At 39.8% G+C, this 18,590-nt stretch overlaps 1 protein-coding gene across 2 annotated transcripts; it reads left to right on the forward strand.

Moving 5' to 3' along the window:
• The first annotated feature begins 1,733 nt into the window (after window positions 1-1,733).
• On the forward strand, window positions 1,734-17,745 carry DUSP11 (dual specificity phosphatase 11). 2 transcript variants are annotated; one of them, XM_027554868.1, is made up of 9 exons: window positions 1,734-1,964; window positions 3,637-3,712; window positions 4,909-5,040; window positions 8,526-8,649; window positions 11,544-11,604; window positions 13,689-13,735; window positions 14,012-14,087; window positions 14,316-14,498; window positions 17,259-17,740. In XM_027554868.1, exons 1-9 carry the CDS (start codon window positions 1,864-1,866, stop codon window positions 17,452-17,454), a joined length of 996 nt encoding a protein of 331 aa, XP_027410669.1. In that variant the 5' UTR covers window positions 1,734-1,863; the 3' UTR covers window positions 17,455-17,740. The 2 variants fall into 2 exon arrangements, with proteins under 2 accessions (XP_027410669.1, XP_027410668.1); XM_027554867.1 differs by having other exon boundaries at window positions 1,749-1,964; window positions 14,310-14,498; window positions 17,259-17,745.
• Window positions 17,746-18,590: the final 845 nt, after the last annotated feature.

Below are 18,590 nucleotides of genomic sequence, written 5' to 3' on the forward strand. Positions count from 1 at the left end.
CTGTTTCCCCATCTGTTTCCCATGAAGTGATGGGACCAGATGCCATGATCTTCGTTTTCTGAATGTTGAGCTTTAAGCCAACTTTTTCACTCTCTTCTTTCACTTTCACCAAGAGGCTTTTGAGTTCCTCTTCACTTTCTGCCATAAGGGTGGTGTCATCTGCATATCTGAGGTTATTGATATTTCTCCTGGCAATCTTAATTCCAGCTTGTGTTTCTTCCAGCCCAGCATTTCTCATGATGTACTCTGCATATAAGTTAAATAAGCAGGGTGACAATATACAGCCTTGACGTACTCCTTTTCCTATTTGGAACAAGTCTGTTGTTCTGTGTCCAGTTCTAACTGTTGCTTCCTGACCTGCATATAGGTTTCTCAAGAGGCAGGTCAGGTGGTCTGGTATTCCCATCTCTCTCAGAATTTTCCACAGTTTATTGTGATCCACACAGTCAAAGGCTTTGGCATAGTCAATAAAGCAGAAATAGATGTTTTTCTGGAACTCTCTTGCTTTTTCCACGATCCAGTGGATGTTGGCAATTTGATCTCTGATTCCTCTGCCTTTTCTAAAACCAGCTTGAACATCTGTAAGTTCACGGTTTGCATATTGCTGAAGCCTGGCTTGGAGAATTTTGAGCATTCCTTTACTAGTGTGTGAGATGAGTGCAATTGTGCAGTAGTTCGAGCATTCTTTGGGATTGCCTTTCTTTGGGATTGGAATGAAAACTGACTTTTCCAGTCCTGTTGTCACATTTGGATTTAATTAAACACTGAAATCCCTCAAACCCTTGCATGGCCTTACCAGATAATGTTATAGTTTGTTAGTGTCAAATACTTAGATGTCTGGTGCTCCAAATATCCTGGGGTCCTTTATTTTCCATTCCTGTATATTACATTCAATCTTTCCCAGCATCATGGTTTTTTCCAATGAATTGGCTGTTAGCATCAGGTGCCCAAAATATTGAAGCTTCAGTTTCAGCATCAGTCCTTCCAATGAGTAGTCAGGGTTGATTTTCTTTAAGATTGACTAGTTTGATAGCCTAGCTGTCCAAGGGACTCTCAAGAATCTTCTCCAGCACCACAGCTCAAAAACATCAATTCTTTGGTGCTCTGCCTCCTTCATGGTCCAGCACTCACATCCGTACATGACTACTAGAAAGACCATAGCCTTGACTATATGGACCTTTGTCAGCAAGGCGTTGCCTTTGCTTTTTATTACACTGTCTAGGTTTCTCATAGCTTTCCTGCCAAGAAGCAATCCTCTTCTAATTTCATGGCTGCAGTCACCATGTGCAGTGATTTTAGAGCCCAAGAAGAAATCTGTCACTGCTTTCACCTTTTCCCTTCTATTTGCCATTAAGTGATGGGACTGTTAAGCAAGCTTTTTCACTCTCCTCTTTCACCCTCGTCAAGAGGGTGAAAGTTCCTTTTCGCTATCTGCCATTAAAGTGGTATCATGGGCTTATCTGAGCCATTAGGCACAAATACTTATACACAAGTGTGAATGTAAGCACTTGGAAAATAGCTGAAAGTGCCATACAAAGCACTGGGAGTGTGGGAATACTCTCCATGTCCCGCACTATTGGAATTCTGAAGGGTGCACACACGAATTCATGGACCTGTGCAACCCGCCTCCGGATAAGGAGGCCATTGCAGCCCCAGACTCTTGTTTACAGATCAAGTCTCTCAGTCAGCCGTCGTGATGACGTCATCTCGGCAGGCGGTGGCGCATGCGCAATAGAAGGAGAGCCTGGAGCTGCGTGGGTAGCTTCTTAGGCGTTTCCGGTTCGGGGTAGTGCAGGCACCCGGGTCTCTGGGCTGGCAGCTTTTGCACTCTTGGCGTTGCGTTCGCGGCATCTTGGGGGTCACATGAGCCAGTGGCATCATGTCGGTGGTCACTGGGGCCAGGATCGCGTCTTTTCTGGATATTCGTCAGCCAAGAAGAAGGGCGGAAACCACATCCCCGAAAGGTAATACACGCCTTGGTCCTTGGGAGTTGCCCTTTCAGCTCAGAGCCCCTGGGCCTGGTCTTCATCTCTTGTGCTCTCCGCCTGTCGTGTTTACCCCGGCCGGCTTGGATCTTCCGCCTTGTGCTAGTCGGCTTTGACCCTCTCAGGGCTGCGTTCAGAGTAGCAGAAAGGGAGGGTGTGTGATGTTCTGATTTCTCTCCATTGTTTCAAAAGCGAGGCTCTAGTCATTGCTTTTCAGGTAAAATGCCAAAGGACTGCTTTTTTAAGGTGAGACTGTCGGTGTTGGGGATACAACGTAATTACCAAAATAGAATCCCCTTCAATTCCTCAGGTCTTCCCTGATGGCTCAGACGCGTTAAAGAATCCGCCTGCAATGCAGGAGTCCCGAGTTCGATCTCTTAGAAGATCCCCTTGGAGAAGGGAATGGCAACCCACTCCTGTATTTTTGCCTGGAGAATGCCATGGACAGAGGAGCCTGGCGGGCTACAGTCCATGGAGTCACAGAGTCGGACACAACTAAGCGACTGGCACTTTCAGTTTTCACTTCCAGTTCCTGAATCTGTGTTGTTTTTGGCACAGAAAATGTAATAGAAACTGAGTTTCAGTGGGAAAACAAAACAAAACAACATACCAATACCGCCGAATTTTCCAAAGAAACAGTTCTGTGTTATTTGTGTTGTCTCCGGGAATCATAAAGGGCATAGTCTTGCTTCAGAACCGGTGTCATTTGAGACCGTTCAAATTAATTTTGAGACTTCACTCATATGTACAGTAAACCCATTTATTCCCTGAGACTTTCGTTTCTTCCGCTGCATATCCTATTAAATCAACTCCGTTTTATCTCCTGAATTTCTCTTGAATCTGTCACGTCATCTTCATCCTAATACTGAACTTTTGTGCTCACTTTCTGTGCTTCTGAGTTAACCTTAGTTCCAACTCATCCTACAGAAATCAGTTCAAATATTACTTTTCACTGTGATTCCTAGCATTTTGTGACCTTCACACTCCTTTTATTATCAAGTTTTCTTTTAAAATACGGATTTGAAGTTCCCTACTGAATTTGATGGCCTCAGTTAAATGAGGACTAAGAATAAACTGGGAGGTTAAAGTATTGTGTTTAAACTATTTCAGGCAACCTGCTCGTATTAATGATACCTTAATACTCAACACCACTCATTGGAAAAGACTCTGATGCTGGGAGGGATTGGGGGCAGGAGGAGAAGGGAACGACAGAGGATGAGGTGGCTGGATGGCATGCCGACTTGATGGACGTGAGTCTGAGTGAACTCCAGGAGTTGGTGATGGACAGGGAGGCCTGGCGTGCTACAATTCATGGGGTGGCAAAGAGTCAGACACGACTGAGCGACTGAACTAACTAATAACTCAACACCAGGCCATTTTTATTAGGGAGTCGGAAGTTCTGGCCATCTCTGGTTTTAGATAGACTTTGTTAAGGCCTTGGCACTGTTTTGTTGCTTTTTATCTGTGTTCACGATCGGAAAACTGGAACTAGGGAAGTAAAGGTTATTACTAGGTGGATGTGAATAAAATGCAAAGCTGAAAGAAGAGGAATCTACTGTAGAGGACTTTCATTTCCATTTTGAATGTGCATTCATCCTATGCTGGGAGACAGACTAATATAAAATTTGCCTAACAAAAAATGTATTAATAGGTGGAAAGACTACCTCCCAGTTGGACAGAGGATGCCTGGGACTCGTTTCATTGCTTTCAAAGTTCCTTTGAAAAAGGTACGCAAAAGTTGATATAGTATTTTTTCAAAATCTGTATTCACCAGATAGAACCCTAGTTCTCAACCCTGTTGTACTCCGTTTTCCTTTTTGATACTTTTTTTTTTTCTTTTTATACTTTTTACTACCCCCTTTACTATCCTGAAATGAATTCATAGATAAATACAACCTAATTTCATAGGGAAAAATCAATGTAATGCTTTAACTATAAGTAAAGAGTAAATAAAGTAATCTATAATAAAGTAATATGTACCTTGGGATTTCCCTGGGGGCTCAGTGGTAAAGAATCTGCCTGCCAAGCAAGAGACACAAGTTTGATCCCTGGGTTGGAAAGATCCCTGGAGAAGGAAATGGCAACCCACTCCTGTATTCTTACTTTGGAAATCCCAGGGGCAGAGGAGCCTGGCAGGCTACAGTCCATTGGGTTGCAAAAGAGTCGGACATGACTTAACCAACTCAACAACAACAACAATGATATATATCTCAGTATGTATATATTTCGGCATGACTGTAACAGAAATAAAAAAATAGTTTCTTGCGCCATGAATGCAAAAAACTGTGGACTTTGGTAATGGTGTGTCAGTGTTGGTTCATGAATTCTAAGAAATGAAGCACACACGTATGGAATGTTGATCACGGAGAAGGCTGTATGGGATGAAGGATAGAAGGTATAAATGGGAACTCTGTACTTTCTGCTCAGTTTTGCTCTGAATCTAAAACTGCTGTAAAACTAGTCTAGTAATATATTTCGAAGAAAATGTGTTGCTGGGACTAGAATAACCAAACAGATCAACGGGAAAGAGTAGGTGAATAAGCCAAGTGCATACAAGAATATTTAGCAATGAAAGCCATCCTTCATATATGTATTCAAGAAGTATTTATTTATAAATATCTATTTACAGGCACTCTGCTTGGAGTTGGCAGTACAGTGGGAGGCAAAACTGATGTGGTCCCTGCCTTCTGGGAGTTTACAGTCTGGTTAGGAGACCAGCATGAAAGAAACAAATATAGAAATAAATATGTAGAAATGCTTCCCTCTAATCTCTCTGGAAGAAAGGATTGTAATATAGCTTGTAAATTCCAGAGGAGCAAACTTGGCTTTGAATCTGATGTTAGCATCACAGGGCTTGAGTAAATGAATAATATAAGAATGGATTTTAAGCACATGTTTTTTAAAATTTCATTCTCTCTGACAGAGTTTTGAAAAGCATCTTGCCCCAGAAGAATGTTTTTCCCCCTTGGATCTTTTTAACAAAATCCAAGAACAGAATGAAGAACTTGGACTGATTATTGACTTAACATATACTCGCCGCTATTATAAGCCAGAGGTAAATGGAACTTGCAGTTGAAAAGGACCTTCTTTCTGGTACTGTAATAATTTGTAGTAATTCAATGTTTACCATCTTATACTAAGGTGAATCCTGGCCTTCTTTCATGAGTAATAGTTCAAAAAGGAAAGTTGGTGGTTTCCTTAAGTACACATTTCTGATTTCTCTCTGCAGTGAGATTAAGAAAATGAGATTGAAGACATGAGTTGAACTATACCATTTGGCAATAGGCTCTGGATCTGCTTAGGAATTCTATAAGCTTCCCTGTTGTATAGTTTGAAAATGAAGTAAACTCTTAGTAAGAATAGTAAGCTTGAAAGGAAAGAACGTATATCCATTATATCTTTATGTGTTTAAGCAGTCGTTTAAACATGTTTAAGCATCACAGTAAAAGGCAATTGTTCTCTAAGGTTTATGCTTTCTTTTCCTAATATCTTTTGATATAATACGGAAACCTGTATATTCTCTTGGCCCTCGTAGGACACATCAGTGCAAAAGAATTATTTTTCTTCTGATCTGTTCCATGGCCTTGGGAAACAATAACACCTCATGTTTGTTAGCACTTTATAGCGTTTTGCCATTTAAAAAGTTCTTTCATATCCATTCCTCACAACAACCCTTTGCTGTTGAAGTGGTGGTAGTACTAATATCTTCTACTGCACTTCCTCTGCACTTAGCTCAGAGGATAGACAATTACACTTACTAGTTTTACATTAATGAAACTGAGATTCAGAAAAGGAAGAGTTGAAATTTGAACTTAGTTGTTCCTCTTTTTTTATTGTGGTAAAATATACATAAATAATATTTATTTTAGCCATTTATAAGTATACAATTCAGTGGCATTAAATACAGTCACAGTGTTATGTAGCCGTCACTAGTGTCTATACTCAAAGTGTTTCATCATCCTCAACAGAAACTCTGTAATCATTAACCACCACCATCATCGTTAAAACCACCCATTTTCCCTCCCAGCAGCCCTTAGTAACCTCTATTCTACTTTCTGTCTCTGTGAATTTGCCTCTTCGCTGTACCTCGTGTAAGTGGCATCTACAATATCTGTCCTACATCTGGCCTACTTCACGAAGCATAATATTTTCAGGGTTTATCATTGTTATAGCATGTGATGAAATGCCATTCCTTTTTAAGACCTCATAAATCCTATTGTGTGTATATACCGTATTTTGTTATTCTTCTGTTGACTGACGCTTGGCTTGTTTGCACATTGTAGCAATTGGGAACCATGCTGCTGTGAACATTGGTGTACATACATTTGTTCAAATTGCAGCTCTCCGTCCTTTCGTATGTGCAGTGTAGGTCAGAGCAGAGTTGCTGGATTGTATGTTAGTTCTGTGTTTAACCTTCGAGAAACTGTCAAACTGTTTCCTACAGTGTCATAAACAATTACTGCAAATTTAAACATATACGGAAGTATACAAAATCCTGAGTGTTCTTTGTATGTTGAGGATTCCATGAAATCATCTCGCTATAATATTTATCAACTGATGTCTATCATGCTTCATTTATACTTCTGCCTGTTTCACTCTGTTTCATTGTGTAGCAGATCCTAGATAACATTGAATTACACATAAATGTTTTTTGTTATATATATATTTAAAATGTAGGACTTTTATTCCTTAGTATCATTCTTTAATATTATTAAATATCCAGTCAGTGCTGAAATTTGCAGTTGTCTTGTAAATGTCATAAAAAGCTGTTTTTAAGAATTCTGAATTGGATCCAAATATGGTCCACATGTTACTTGGTGTGGTCTTATTGTTGGGTCTCTAATTTTATTTTTATTTATTTTTTTGAAGGTTCTTCTTCCATGTCTCTCTCACTTTTTTTTCTCCTTGAATTTTATTTTTTTAAAAAACTGGTTTAATTGTCCCATCTAGATTTTGACGATCTCATTTGTTAATGTGTTGTTAAACATATTCTTCAATCCTTTTATTTCCTGTGAATTGGTAGTTGGACCTAGAGGCTTGATCTGAATGAAGCTTGAATGTTTTCTTTTGGTAAAGCAGTTTCATAGGTGAGAATGAACAGGTGTTTATCATCAGAAGTGGTGATGAATATAGGTCTTCTTCCGTGGAGACATATGGTTATCTCTTTCTGTGATGTTAACAGTCACTGATGATTGATTCCTACATCCATTAACTCAGTTGGAGTTTCAAAAAATGGTGAATTCTATAGTTCCTTTTTCATTTATTAGCTGGGTGTTTCTATCAGAAGATTCCTTGCATAAGCTATTTGGTTGCCTAGCTATAGAGGCATGATTTCCTCCTTTTACTTAAAAGTGTTCAAAATAATGAGTTGATTCACAAATATCCTCCAGTGGTGACCAACTTTATTTATTTGTATCACTATGGACTGCATTGGGCTTCCCTGGTGGCTTAGTGGTAAAGAATCCACCTGCCAATGCAGGAGACTCGGGTTAAATTCCTGGGTTGGGAACATCCCCTGGAGAAGGCAGTGGCAACCCACTCTAGTATTCTTGCCTGGGAAATCCCACGGACAGAGGAGCCTGGCAGGCTACAGTCCATGGGGTCACAAAGAGTCAGACACAACTTAGTAACTAAACAAGAACAGTGGACTCCATTACAGTTGTTCTAACTGAGGGCCTGTCTTTGACCAGTGGAGCTTCTCAGTGATTCTTGCATCCTTTTGACATGACATCAGTTGTTCCTAGGCTTTTTCAGTGGTTCGAGATAGGAAATGTGTTTGTTTGTTTTTAATATAAAATATATCCTGGGTTCAAGGCTTTCCAGGTGGTGTTAGTGGTAAAGAACCCCTCCTGCTGAAGCAGGAGACATAAGAGATGAGGGTTCAATCCCTGGGTCGGGAAGATCTGGTGGAGGAGGGCATGGCAGCCCACTCCAGTATTCTTGCCTGGAGAATCCCATAGACAGAGGAGCCTGGCAGGGACAGTCCATGGGGTCGCAAAGAGTCAGACACGACTGAAGCGACTTAGCACACCACACGCATATCATAGGTTCATACTGCTACTTTCCATATAAGTTCTGAACTACAGAATTTTCACTTAGTCTATTCTGTCATTTATTGATAATCTACTTTCTCCCACCCCAAGAATACCAGTTCTCAACAGTGCATGAAATTTGCTCTGTTTTCCAGTTCTACGTTCTTTTGACTCTACTATACTATTCTACTTCAATCAATCACAGCTGCTTTATGCTTTTGAAATGTAAGATACTAGGTAGAACTATTTCTTAGCATTTTGAGTTATACGTGCCTTCATTCATATTGATTTGCTTTTGCATCCCTAGTAACTGTCCTTTCTGTAGTTTAATGAGAATCATGTGATACTTCCTGCTTAAAGCAGCTTTGGAAAAAAAAAGTCCCTTATCAGAGTGACTGACATGCTTAGATTAATATAATGTCTTTGTTTATATTTTGCTTTCTCTAATTAATCTTTTGTTCTTTCCCTACAAATGAAATAATATCCATTCCATGGTTTTGCCTTCTAGGAATTACCAGAAAATTTTCCTTATTTAAAAATTTATACAGTTGGGCATCAGGTTCCTGATGATGACACTATTTTTAAATTCAAAAATGCTGTTAATGGGTTTTTGAGAGAAAATAAAGATAATGGTGAGTGTCTTTTTTTGTTGTTGTTCTTTTCTCTTTACCTGAATTTTGGTATGCATTTCAAGTGGGGTTGGAGAATTTTAATATTTTTAATAGTTCTGACATTAGGCCTCTTTGTTTGATAACATTAAGGTGGTGCTAACAGAGGTGTTTTTCCTTTTTATGGTCGCAAGCAATTTAGTTTTGGGGTTTATTTTGAGGGGCTCAATTTAGTTTGGAAGGTGATTGTTGTGAGAAGTACGAACTGAACTAGCTTACTTACCTCTTTTTAAAAACTTCGAATGGGAAATATATAATAAAAATGTTCTTTTGTCCTGTTTATTGGTAGAAGGGTATCAAAGGGAACGTGGGATTTGCCATGTTTTAAGACTGAGTAATCTCTTGTTTTTGGAATGCCGCTGACCCAGGTGACAGCATGCGACCCCTCTGTGGGTCTCTGCCAGCAGTGGGCTAACTTCACCGTGCTCTCTGACGTCTGGATCTTGCTTGTGATCCCTTCTGGTTTCCTCTGCTATAAATCCCTCCCACAGATGCCAGGCTCACTGATAAAGAGGGAGAGGCTACACTCTCCACTCCCTCAAATTGGTAGAGACTCAGAAAATAAATTGGTTTAGTAAACTGAGAGCCTATTAGGTTTGTTGTTAGGGCATGGGGAAACAGAGGTGACTAGCTGTCTTTGTTCAGCAGAGACTTAATAGTTATCTAGGAAGATAAGCATGTAGTAACTATAAGATAGTGGGTTAATTATAATAAAAGAACCAAGTGCAGGGACTTCCCCAGCCATCAGTGGTTAATACTCCATGCTTCCCGTGCAGGGGTCGCAGGTTCGATCCCTGGTCCAGAAGTGACCAAAAACAAAAGAATCAGGTGCCACAGGAGAAACCGAGGAGACCATCTGAGCTGGGCTTGGGGGAAGAGGATCTTGCCAGAATGAGGAAAGGACAGACCAGGTATTGGGAACAGGTGCAAAAGGCACAGGACTTGAACTTGTGCAGTGGGGGGCAGCGTCGGGTGTGACTAGAGGCAGTATGAAAGGACAGAGAGTTCATACGTTCATTTTCAACAAAAATATTGTATAACATTTGAGTTGAAGGCACTGTTCTAGCAAGTAGGAACAGAAGAGGTCTTGCCCTTGCGCACTTTACATTCTAGCTGGGGGGAGAGAGAAATAAGTAAACATACAGAGTGTCAGGCAGTGGGTGGTAAGTGCTCCGGAAAATAACAAAATAAGATAAAGAAGTGAGGGAGTGTGGAAGGTGACCAGGGAAGCCCTCTCTATTAAGGTGTCAGTTGATCAGAGCCTTACAGGAAGCAAGGAACAAGCCATTGGATATCTGAGGGAGTGGGGATGGGGTGGGAGGGAGTGTTCTAAAGCAGAGGGAATAGTAGGTACAAATTCCCTGGGGCACAGCTGTGCTTGGCAGGTGTAAGGGATAGTAAGGCCAGTGTGGCTGGACAGGGGCGGGGAGTGAAGTCAGAGAAGTAGAAAGTGGGATCAGAGAGGCTGGCAGGGGACAGGAGGAAGGTGGATGGCACAGGTCAGAGTTTGAACTTATAATTCAGTTGGAGAAGCAAATTGATAGTTTGAATTTATAATTCAGTTGGAGAGACAAATTGATAGTTTGAATTTATAATTCAGTTGGAGAGACAAATTGATAGTTTGAATTTATAATTCAGTTGGAGAGACAGATTGATACTTGTTTATAAAGAGTTCTAAATTCTTTGCTAAAAATTTGGGCTTTATTCTATGCTAAATGAAGACTTTTAATTAACAGAGAAATCCAGCCAGGTTTATATTTTAGAAAATAACATCTTCCATGTGGCGGGTCAGTTGAAACAGAAGGGGTTAGAAGTTGGGTATTAGTAATCCAGGCCAGAGATGATGACTGTCACACACCACCTAGTCATAGATGTGCCTTTTGCAGAGATCAAACGTGTTGTTTTGTATTTACTTTGTCATATATATATATATGTATGTATTTTTTTTTTTTAAGTGCTAAACTAAGAGATACTGTGGCATAGTTGGAAAAATATGAGACTCGATTCTAGTCTTTGTTCTGTTTGCCTGCTGAGCCGCTGCTGCTCCTGCTAAGTCGCTTCAGTCATGTCCGACTCTATGCAACCCCATAGACAGCAGCCCACCAGGCTCCCCCATCCCTGGGATTCTCCAGGCAAGAACACTGGAGTGGGTTGCCATTTCCTTCTCCAATGCATGAAAGTGAGAAGTGAAAGTGAAGTCGCTCAGTCGTGTCCGACTCTTAGCGACCCTGTGGACTGCAGCCTACCAGGCTCTTCGGTTCATGGGATTTTCAAGGCAAGAGTACTGGAGTGGGGTGCCATTGCCTGCTGTGCAGCTCGGGCTTAACATCTCAAGCCTTACTTTTTCATTGTGATATAAGAACAGTGCTATGTTCCCGAGAACTCCACAGGCATATAGACCCATGGTGTGTGTGGAGCAGCAAACGAGAGTAGAAACAACAGCACTTTGGGAACCCAAGAAAGCGTTTGTTCTTTTCATAAATACTATTGAGCATTAATAGTGAAGGCTTTCCATTTGTTTCACCCAAAAACAGATTTCATTCTTTTGGTAGCCTGTTTTGTTTTGTTTTTTCCCCACTCCCTTTTTCTATAGTCAAATCAGCTCATGATGAGCATGCTCCAGTCCGTACTATTGCATATGATTGGATGCTATGCAAAATTTTACAGAGGCAATGAATTTTGACTATATTAATTCTTTATAGTATGTTCCTGCTAAAACATATTTTTCTTCAGAGTTTTTCCATTTTAGGATAGTGGTGGTATTGTAGTAACCAGTAAATGCTACTCTTCAGAAAATTGTATAACCTGTCTTCAGGTAGCTACTTCATTTATTTAATTCCATATGCCCTGTTTTATAGACAGACTTATTGGTGTCCACTGTACCCATGGTGTAAACAGGACTGGCTACCTCATCTGCAGGTGAGTTGCCAACCCCAAGAGGCAGACCATGTTTAAATTTTTTGTTCACAATAGTAATGTAAGCTGAATGCAGAAAATGAAGTCAGTTAAAGAATGTATGAAGCAGAAGCAGTCTTGCCTCGACTTAAGAGATTACCACCAGTAATAATTTAGCACATTTTTTTTTTACTTAAAAAACACAAATAGAAGCACATATAATCGTCTCTTGATATCTGCAAGGGATTGGTTTCAGACTATCCCATGGATACCAAAATCCTCAGATGCTCAGGTCCCCTGTGTAAACTGGTATAGGATAGTCAGCCCTCCATATCCACAGGAATGAAACCCGTGGATGCAGAGGACTGACTCTACATGTGATTTCATGGTATAATATTTAGATGTTCTGGTTTATAATTTAATGTATGGTAGACATCTTCCTATGAAAATATTTGGAGACTTTGTTCTTTTTTAAAGACTGCATTGTTCCTTTGCTTACTGATGAAGAGAAAGTCAGAAGTTTTTGACATTGTAAAACATTGAAGTAATGAATATTCCTCTGTGAATGTCTTTGACTATATATGGTTTGTCTCAGATAACTTCACTCAGAATGGGACTTCTGAATTAAAGAGTTTATGCCCTTATGCTTTTTGTGACTGTACCAATTTTTGTTTGTTCATTCAGAAAATATTTAAAATATTGAGCATCTGTTGTGTTTAAGCACTGTGCTGGGTACTAGCAAAAAGCCTTGGGAAATTGTGTGAGCAAAGAGACTTTACCTACCCTTTGTGAATTCTGACAGTCCAGAGAGAGAATAGAGATTCAAGAATTACACTCTGCACGTACAGTTACAACTCTGACAAATGCCAATGAAAGGGACATGGTACCACAAGAACATAGTTTAGGGAGGATTTGACCTCATCATGGAGATTAGAAGTTTCTTCCCGCCCCCGCCCCCTTTTGGGCTTTTATTGAGGTTATTATTACATAGGCATGATCGATTAAAACATTGGCTGTTGGCAATGGACTCAACTTCCAGCCCATCTCCAGCCCATAAAAGTTCCAGCCTTCATACAATATTTCTCCTTCGAGAAAATTTCTTTAGGGATGTTTGAGCTGATATCTGATGAAGAAGTAGGTGTTAACCAGATAAAGACATTGGGAGAGATTTCTAAGTATAAGAAATAAGAAAGACCCTGTAAGAGGAAAGCATATGCTCTGTTGGAGGAACTGGCCAGGAAGGCAGGGGTGTGGGGGAAGCGTGTCATTAAAATGGAGCTGGAATTGTGGGTAGGAGCTCAGTCATTCAGGTTTGTGTTTAAGGTTTTAGACGTTAAGAGTATTAGAAAATCATTGCACTGTTTTTGTTGAAGGTGAGTGTAATTAAGTTTGTATTTTCAGCCTCTCATTTAGCTACTGAGTGGAGAATACACTGCAGGGATAAAGAGCAAGGAAACAAGTTAGGAGACGTTAGTAGAAACTGGGCATAATGGTGGCTTGGACCAGGATTTGGTGGTCATTTTGGTGGAAAGATGTAACATATTCTAGAGATCTTTAGGCGATATCATTGTTTAGGCCTTGGTAGTGGGTTGAGGATGAAGGTGAGGAAGAAGTAACTGTCAGTGAAGGTGATTCCTCAGTTTCTGGGTCCTACAGTTGGTTAATAGTGGTTTTTTTTAGATATAATGTTAATATTTTTCCTAATTTGTCTGTTACTTGTTGGTTCCTGGTGAATACTCTGTCATATTAGGTCTCCTGTTTTCAGTGTACAAAGCATTCTGATCAAAACTGACTGTTGTATCTTAGATACCTGTTTAATATTTGCCAGTTTGATCCTGTAGTTTATTCTCTTTCATTTATTAATTGTTGTATTAATGTAAGTAAATACATTAATAGATTTTCTAAAGCTAGGTCATTGTTGCATCCTTGGAGTAAAGCCTTTTTGTATATCATTCTTTAATAATTACTGATTAGATGTGCTGATATTTTCTTAGGATTTTTATATCTATATTTGTAAAGTGAAATTGGACCTTTTTTTTTTTTTTTTTTGCAAAAATGATTTTTTTTCCTTTTTATTTACAAATGACTTGAATTTTGTTGTCTGTTAGGTATTTGATTGATGTAGAAGGCATGAGGCCAGATGATGCAATTGAATGTAAGTATGAGAGCTGTCATTGTTTTCCCTTTTTTTAAAAATTTGAAAGTAGAAATGTAGGTGAATTTCTCAAATTTTGGTAAAAGAGAAAAGTTTGTGATTCATTTGTTCTGACATAAGATAACCTTTTAGCGAAAGTTCATAAAGGGATGTATCTGGAAATAATGAGCTATGACAGCCTGTATAATCAGTAAGTGGACTTCCTCTTTGATCCGCTTTCTCTGGGAAAGATTCGCTTTTTGCACACTTATTTCTAACAGTTCATCCTCTTCTCAGTATTCAGTAGGTGCCGTGGGCATTGCTTAGAAAGGCAAAACTACATTGATGACCTTCGGAATGGCCCCATCAGAAAGTAAGCTGCATTTTATACCTGATATTTGTGGGGAGAAAGATGTGTTTTTGTATCATTTAAACTGCACCTATCCATTCTTCTTGTAGCTCATGAACTTGCTGTAGGAAACCTAAACAAATAGGATTGTGGGGGTCAGGTGGGATTGTTTTTTTCATGGGCCAAAATATAGTCACTGAACTGATACCAAATTGGACACCAATAATATTTTGTGGAAACATTCTGTTTGAGGAATTGGGATTCCAGTGTATCTAGAACAAGAGGTTTTGAAGATTCAACACATATGATGGAGCCAGTTTTCACAGCTACTAAGCCTGTTAACCGAAGACCTAAGCATAACATACATCAGACCCAAGGTTACCCAGAACCTCGGCATTTCCATACCTGGACTCAAGATTTACAGCAGTCAGAAAGGTATCTCTGCTTTCCCTTTGTCTAGAATTGAAATAGAAACTAGTATTATAAATTAGTGCAAACACAGTATGATAATATGAAGAAGTTGTATTTTCTTGCTGGTCAGTGTCAACCAGGAGGTATTGTTTTCTCCATATTTTGCATTTAGGGCTGGAAAATCAAGTATGGGATGGGGAATAGGTGATTTTTCAGAGGCAGTTGGGATAAGGTCTTGAAAGTTTTCATTGATCCTTCAGATCAGATCAGATCAGATCAGTCGCTCAGTTGTGTCCGACTCTTTGCGACCCCATGAATCGCAGCACGCCAGGCCTCATTGATCCTTAAACTTAGTTTAAGGCAGTAAATTGATGTGCGTGCCAAAAAGGATCTTGCAAACTTGTCTGTGTGTGTTAGTCACTCAGTCACGTCCCACTCTTTGTGACCCCATGGACTGTAGCCTGCCAGGCTCCTCTGTCATGGGATTCTCCAGGCAAGAGTATTGGAGTGGGTTCCCATTTCCCAGTCATATCTCACTCTTTGTGACCCCATGGACTGTAGCCCTCCAGGCTCCTCTGTCATGGGATTCTCTAGGCAAGAGTATTGGAGTGGGTTCCCATTTCCTCCTCCAGAGGATCTTCCGGACCCAGGGATCGAACCCATGTCTTCCGCATTAGTATGTGGAATCTTTACCACTGTGCCATCTGGGAAGTCTCCTTGCATTCTTAGGCTCCGTTAATAGTGGTACAGTTTTCAGAATAAGGAAGGTTGTTTTATTTAAGAGTAAACAAAAATTAGGGCTTCCCACGTGGCACTAGTGGTAAAGAATCCACCTGCAGTGCAGGAGACAAAAGAGACTTGAGTTTGATCCCTGGGTTGGGAAGATCCCCTGGAGAAGCAGACAGCAACCCACTCCAGTATTCTTGCCTGGAGAATCCCATGGACAGAGGAACCTGGGGCTGTGGTCCATAGGCACAAAGAGTCAGACACTACTGAATGGATTTAGCACAGCGTAATGAACACAAATTACACGGAAAATAGTCCAACGCCAGGAGAGAAATCTGCAGAGGAATTGAAGCATAAATCACACACACATTTTTTTACTTGAGAAACAGGAAAAACCTCAGAACAATTAAAATAGCACAGTATTATTCTTTGCCTATTAATTTGGCAACAGTTTTTGACAAGGTGGTCCAGGGTGGTGACTGTCAGGCTGGGCCTGGGTTTGCAGCCTAGCTCTGCTGTTCACTCTCTGTATGATCTCAGTAAGATCTCTAAATTCCTGTTCTCTTATCTGTTGGATGGAAATTTTAATAATATTATAAATAAAGCTTTTATAATACATACCTTGGGATTGTGATTATTACATAAGTTAATTAAGTATTTTAGCACATTGTAAACTTTCCACTTTCAAAAGATGTTGACATTTTTAGAAGATGTAAACATTGCAATGATTATTGCTTGTGTTGCCAGGGACTCTGAAAATAGGTATAGCCCTTTTGAAACATAACTGTAATAGCCATAAAAATGCTCATACCTGCTAACCTTGAAACTACAGAAAAACTTCAAAATATGGAGAAATCTATATGCATTTAATCATTCAACACATTTCTCTAAACTTCCTACTGTGCATCAGACTCTGAACTAAGTGCTTAGGATAGAGTCACATATGTTCTGAAATGTTAATCCTGCCATTATTTACAGGAGTGGGAAAATTGGTAGCAACTTGAATTTCTAACAGTTACGAATAGCTAAGTAAATTATGTATCCATACTGCGATATTTTATAAAGCCATTAAAAGTGAGAGCTCACTTACAATAAGTAAAAATAATAGGTTATGATTCAATAGTCAAAAAAAGATGCAAGAGGAAAAGACCAAAAGAAAATATTAACCAGTTTAATTAGATTAATTGGGATTGAGGGGTTTTGGGGGTGTTTACTTTTCTCAGATCTCCAACTTTTCTTTTATATGATTATATTAGATTTACCAGTGTTAATTTTGAGACAGTTAAATTTTAATTTTCCAAATTTGCTGCATGTGCCATGGTTAGAATTTCTACATTTTGTAATTAATTTATATATCTATTGACTTATATGGAGAAGGCAATGGCACCCCACTCCAGTGCTCTTGCCTGGAAAATCCCATGGACGGAGGAGCCTGGTAGGCTGTAGTCCATGGGGTTGATAAGAGTTGGACACAACTGAGCGACTTCACTTTCACTTTTCACTTTCATGCATTAGAGGAGGAAATGGCAACCCACTCCAGTGTTCTTGCCTAGAGAATCCCAGGGACAGGGGAGCCTGGTGGGCTGCCGTCTATGGGGTCGCACAGAGTCGGACACGACTGAAGCGCCTTAGCTGCAGCAGCAGCAGCAGGGACTTACAAGGTGAAAGCAGCTTCCTGTTTTCAAACATAAATAGCTCGTTCTGTTTCCTGTCAGCCCTGCCACACTTGGAGAGAATATATCTGATTAGAATAGTATGAGCATTTACCTCTATAGGGAAAGGTGGAAAAGGCTTCTGGGAACCCACGGTGTGCCAAGTCGTGGTGGTGGGTCATAGAAATACGTTGTTTTAATTTACCTTCAAAACAGTCATGAAGATGGAGGGTGTTTAATAATACTCTGTTTTATAAAGCACTGAGAGATCCAAAGGTTAAGCAGTTTTATCTGCTAAAATCACACAGGTTGAAAACAGTAGAACCAGAGTGTCTAGGTATAATTTTATAAAGCTTGTTATATATAGTTATCAGAACTAATAATGTTTTATTACTTTTATTTTAAGGAAATTTTCCCAGAATTGGAACATTTACCAGAGATGCCATGTCCCTCCTCCTGGTCCCCCTGGAGAGGACTATTTCCAGAGGAGATACTCTTGGAATGTAAAGCCAAGTGCCGGTCAAGGAGGCCCGAACAAAAGGTTTTCTCCTGGCAGTTACTACAGAGTACCCTATTCAGCCTATTACAGATGGACCAAGTGACACATGCCTACCCTGGAAATCTGTCTGCGGACAGAGCAGGACTCAAATCAGCAAGTGACTTTTTGTAAGATCAGGTCAAATGAGGTTTATAATCTATTTTATTGCTCTCTTACGTGCTCAAGCTTAAGGAAAAATTCTATTGATACTTACTACTGCTGACAGATTTGCAGTATTTACAACAGGGAAGGAAATCATCTGTCATTCCACTTAAATTTTTTTTAAAGGAAGATGATATTTTAGAACTGATAAAGGTAATAAAGAATATCCCTTGTAAATTAATGAAAAATTCTACCTTCGTTTTCTGTGTATTTTTTCCTGACTAAACGTGTGGTGTTAGTGTGTCCGTATGTGTGTGTGTGTGTGCATGCAGAAACATGTTTTTTTTTTTTCTTTTTTTAAAAATTGTTTATTTATTTATTTATTTTAAATTTTATTTTATTTTTAAACTTTACATAATTGTATTAGTTTTGCCAAATATCAAAATGAATCCACCACAGGTATACATGTGTTCCCCATCCTGAACCCTCCTCCCTCCTCCCTCCCCATACCATCCCTCTGGGTCGTCCCAGTGCACTAGCCCCAAGCATCCAGTATCCTGCATTGAACCTGGACTGGCATCTCGTTTCATACATGATATCTTACATGTTTCAATGCCATTCTCCCAAATCTTCCCACCCTCTCCCTCTCCCACAGAGTCCATAAGACTGTTCCATACATCACTGTCTCTTTTGCTGTCTCGTACACAGGGTTATTGTTATCATCTTTCTAAATTCCACATATATGCGTTAGTATACTGTATTGCCTTATGATCCAGCAATCCCACTGCTAGGCATACACACTGAGGAAACCAGAAGGGAAAGAGACACGTGTACCCCAATGTTCATCGCAGCACTGTTTATAATAGCCAGGACATGGAAGCAACCTAGATGTCCATCAGCAGATGAATGGATAAGAAAGCTGTGGTACATATACACAATGGAGTATTACTCAGCCATTAAAAAGAATTCATTTGAATCAGTTCTAATGAGGTGGATGAAACTGGAGCCTATTATACAGAGTGAAGTAAGCCAGAAACATGTTTTTATCATATTCTGTTACTGACCAAATCACTAGGGTATCTTTTTTCTCCCCCTAAC

The sequence above is a fragment of the Bos indicus x Bos taurus genome, chromosome 11 (genome assembly GCF_003369695.1).
Source record: "Bos indicus x Bos taurus breed Angus x Brahman F1 hybrid chromosome 11, Bos_hybrid_MaternalHap_v2.0, whole genome shotgun sequence".
NCBI classification, from domain to species: domain Eukaryota; kingdom Metazoa; phylum Chordata; class Mammalia; order Artiodactyla; family Bovidae; genus Bos; species Bos indicus x Bos taurus.

Excerpts from the sequence above, each read along its gene's own strand:
- DUSP11 (XM_027554867.1), top strand. The coding sequence starts at position 1,864 with ATGAGCCAGTGGCATCATGTCGGTGGTCACTGGGGCCAGGATCGCGTC. Across the intron at positions 5,041-8,525 it reads GCCGCTATTATAAGCCAGAG|GAATTACCAGAAAATTTTCC; the intron begins GTAAATGGAACT and ends TTTGCCTTCTAG. Across the intron at positions 8,650-11,543 it reads GAGAGAAAATAAAGATAATG|ACAGACTTATTGGTGTCCAC; the intron begins GTGAGTGTCTTT and ends CCTGTTTTATAG.